The sequence below is a fragment of the Gastrolobium bilobum genome, unplaced genomic scaffold (assembly GCF_033153095.1).
Source record: "Gastrolobium bilobum isolate Gb01-03AN ecotype WA unplaced genomic scaffold, APGP_CSIRO_Gbil_v1 utg2327, whole genome shotgun sequence".
Taxonomy (NCBI): domain Eukaryota; kingdom Viridiplantae; phylum Streptophyta; class Magnoliopsida; order Fabales; family Fabaceae; genus Gastrolobium; species Gastrolobium bilobum.
The window spans coordinates 207,643-211,463 of record NW_026896700.1 but is presented as its reverse complement, the minus strand read 5'-3'; the positions used below and the strand labels follow the sequence as shown (position 1 = coordinate 211,463).

The 3,821-nt window shown below is 35.9% G+C and overlaps 1 protein-coding gene across 1 annotated transcript; it reads right to left on the bottom strand.

Moving 5' to 3' along the window:
* Positions 1-332: 332 nt before the first annotated feature.
* LOC133301503 (light-harvesting complex-like protein OHP2, chloroplastic) lies at positions 333-3,411 on the bottom strand. Its single transcript, XM_061501137.1, has 2 exons — positions 2,871-3,411; positions 333-605 (listed from the first exon to the last, which is right to left on the bottom strand). The coding sequence occupies exons 1-2, from the start codon at positions 3,314-3,316 to the stop codon at positions 491-493; spliced, it is 561 nt and encodes a 186-aa protein (XP_061357121.1). The 5' UTR covers positions 3,317-3,411; the 3' UTR covers positions 333-490.
* Between the last annotated feature and the right edge of the window lie 410 nt (positions 3,412-3,821).

The following is a 3,821-nucleotide window of genomic DNA, read 5'->3' as shown; positions in this document are numbered from 1 at the left end:
ACATGTAACATTTCCATCCCAAACCTTATCATTGTTTCAAGACTTAAAATATGATGTTATTAAATTAAAAACACTGCACACACATAGACATATTAGCATTTGGCTAAACATCCAAACCCATTAGCTAAGAATCAACCCAAACTCATAACAGATATCACCCAACCCACAAACTTCCCTACCCATTCTCCAATATTTAATTAAAGTTATGATTTATTTATAATTTTTACTATTTTTTGAGTTATAAATAACCTTTAAGTGCGTTATGGTATCTGATGTTTTAACTGTAAACTTTGTAATGCACTTAAAAGGATTTCAATCTCTCTAGCGAGTTCACTATAACGGAAATGGAAATGGAAATCACATTCTTGTAATTTCATCAATGTGAAAAGAAAGCTTGTTTGCTATAAATAAAGATGAAACAAGTTACTCAACATTGTTTACACCAAGGATTGGAACAAGAAACCGTTGACCTTATTTTATATTGAGGTACTCATTCCAAATCTATTATCCCAAAATTCGAGAGAAGAATCTTCACTTGATCAACAAAGTCCGAGCCTGTTGCATACTCTGTTAGCAACCCTACAGCAAAACCAAACATTGCCCATCTGTAGAAACAAAATTACCAATCAATAAGTCAAATTCAGCAGAATTTATATAAAAATGCAGATTCAGTTCAAGTGTAGCAGGTATGCAAGAAATAGAACGACAATTATCAAACACAATTAACTGAAATGATGCTTCTTTGAATCTGAGCTACTTAAGTTTCAACTCAAGGACAAGGTTGCACATGTTCATTTTCACCTAGATACAAAGAAACTATAATGACCAACAACCATTGGTTAAAGTGACAAGGAGATTGATCCCCTTAGCTAGAGGTCTCGAGTTTGAGTCCGGGGAAGGAAAAAAATAATGTTGGAAGAGCCATCCCCAATATGGGTCCAGTAGTGCTCAAATCGGATTAAAACTTTATACCAGTTTTAATGGATAAAACTTTATATTTGCAATAAATAGTGATAGAAATCTTTCACAATATAATGGAACACAACAACACATTCCATAGCAATTTTGGACAAAAAGGTAATAACAAAAATGTTAAACACAGGGAAAAAGAATAGAAAGAGTGCCATAAATTCCACACGCATACACTTATTTCTCTTATTAGTTGGATCTACGTGAATCACAAAAGCCTTGAGTTGGACTACCTCTCTGTTTCTCATTGATTTTGTGTGCATATAAGGAAGTGTTAACAAAGAAAGATGCTCAAACAAGGAAGAGACACTCCCCCAGAGAAGCTAAGACACAAACTTGTAACAGCAAAGGAAGCCGAGCTTCTTTCACCTTACAAAACTATGCTTTCAGTGGATTGGTAGGCTCTTAGGTGAGGAAAGCTTAAGACTTCAAAATACTGATGATGAGTTTTCATAGAGAATCAAGTTTTAAGTAACCTGACGAAACCATGTCGCATCTCCCTCCCTTCCCCCACCTTCCTTGACTTGTCATTATCATCTTTGACCACTGGCACACACTATATCCTAGGTTGAACCCTACCCAGAAGACATGTCCTATCAACAGCTGGACCCTCTTGATTATGGTTCATCTTGTGTCTTGGAATGCATGACATAGGAATCCTGTGATTCCTTCTCCAAACCCCTTCAAACCCATTCCATAACGCACAAAAGCTAAGCCATAGTAAGCTACTATGTGTCAATAATTCCCTTTGTTCACTCTAAGTAGGTTTCCTTTAATATTTTTTATCACCACTAATAAGGGCAAGCTTGGAGCATTGGTAAAGTTGTTCCTACTTGCTCCTTTGTTATTGAAAGGTCAAAGTTCAAATCCACAAAACAACATCTCTTACAAGTGTAAAGCTGCTTACAAAGAAACTCTTTATTCTTGATCACCACTGACCACTCAACATACAATAAGCCATTATCCTCCAACTCAAGCCAACATTCTCTAAAACCCTAAAATTCGGCTGCTAATGCTATCATATCAAAATATTATCTATGAGTGCCTCGCTTGATCTTTTCACCTCCCATAGATGGTTATATCCTTATTGTCCAAGGCGCACATACACTAAGAACCCATTTCAAAACATTTGGCAACTCAACTAGGGGAGGTTGAGACAATGTTAGAATCCTTTACGGAAATATGCATATAATTTATAAAGTTTCTTTCAAAAAAAGAAGCATGAGAATGCTCAAGACACAAATGAATTCCCTCATCTTAAGAGATTTGAAAAATATTTCATTTCTCCTAATTTATCTTCCCTCAATTCACTGATGGGTAGTCTTCATCGCTCTAATTTGACTTATATTGGTGATATTCTTGTCATAGGACTAAGGATGGTAAGTCGCAATACAAAAAGTTCAGCATCTGAATATGTAAATGGTGTTGTTACCAACCAGTCTTTGACAACTACTATCTAATTATCAAACAAGAGTGAAGCTTTTGCATAACAATATATTGTGCTTCCTAAACCTTGATTATTTGTTCCTCAAAGCTTCACTAGAAATGCCCAATTTTGCATAGACTCACACAATTTAACTAGGCCAAGATAGTTGTAAAAAATTGGTTGCCCAATTTTGCCTGGACTCACACAATTTAGCCAGGCCAAGATAGTTGTAAAAAATTGGTTAGCAAAAACTCCTTGAAGTTTAGGGGTAAAGAACACAAATGTAATGAATTGGAAGCAACTTCCTTGAAATTTCATGGCCTATTTGTCACAAATGAGACAGCTATAAGTTTCACCCAATATTCTGAATCATTCAACCAAATAGCTGGTCACAATTAACAAGTTGTACAATCACAAAAGAAAATGCAATTAACACAAACCCACATAAAAAATAACTCAAGTTTTTTAGCTTTACCTTCCATTGCCAATCTCATTTTTCCCAATGAAACCAAAGAAAGGACCCTGATCTGCTTCTTCAAGCTTCTTCTGTTTAAAGTATTCCTGCAACTCCTTAGCCTTTTGCCTTTGAAATTCTAATGTAACAATAGCATTCTTATCATCCCCAACAATAGCAGGTGGCTTCTGTGGAGGAGGAGGCACCACACTAGGGGATGGTGGAGGCTGAGAAGGTGGTGTTGGCTTCAATGGCTGAGGGACACTAGAAGATGGTTCTCTAAGTTGGGGTGCCACTGGTCTTCTCAAAGGCCCTTCAGCCTGAGAATTCCTTATAGTGATCACACTATGAGACTTGGAAGAACAGAACCTAAAAGAATAATAGGATGAAGTTGATGAAGAAGTACAAGATGTTGAAGAGGAACATGTTTGGATTTTGATGCATGGGATTGAAGATGTCACAGACATTTTTATTTCCTTTTTCTTTTTCTTGCTTGATGCTAACTAACTACACTCAATTTTATTTTATTTTATTTTATTATTATTCTGCTCTAGCCTTTTTTTCTTCTATTGGGTATGGTTTTGTACTTCTTTGTGGTGTCTTATCTAAATCAGAGAATTGGAGTGTGTGGATAAGGTATGACCAAGTTTCCACCAAAAGCTGGATCCAGTTCAGTGGAACTGTGAGTACCTTAACCACTGAAAGCTGACCAAGAATGTCGTTTATTACTTCACCTGCCATCGTCAACCATTGGATTTTGGCTTGTTTTGATTTAGGAGAATACAAGTGATAATGCTCCAAAATTGTTACTTTTCATATGGATATCCTACCCATTTGGATCATTTGGATAAAATTAATTTCACTCGTGGCAAAAAATTTTATCATTTTCCTTCGCTTAAAATTGAATTAGAGAGTATCATGCCCTCCCATTTTTAACTAATCACAATTTTTCGAATATGTGCCCTCGTTTGT

What these genes read in the sequence shown, in the direction of transcription:
- LOC133301503 (XM_061501137.1), bottom strand. Translation starts at nt 3,316, where the DNA reads ATGTCTGTGACATCTTCAATCCCATGCATCAAAATCCAAACATGTTCC. An exon ending in AATGAGATTGGCAATGGAAG is followed by an intron (nt 606 to 2,870) that starts GTAAAGCTAAAA and finishes TTGTTTCTACAG; the next exon opens with ATGGGCAATGTTTGGTTTTG.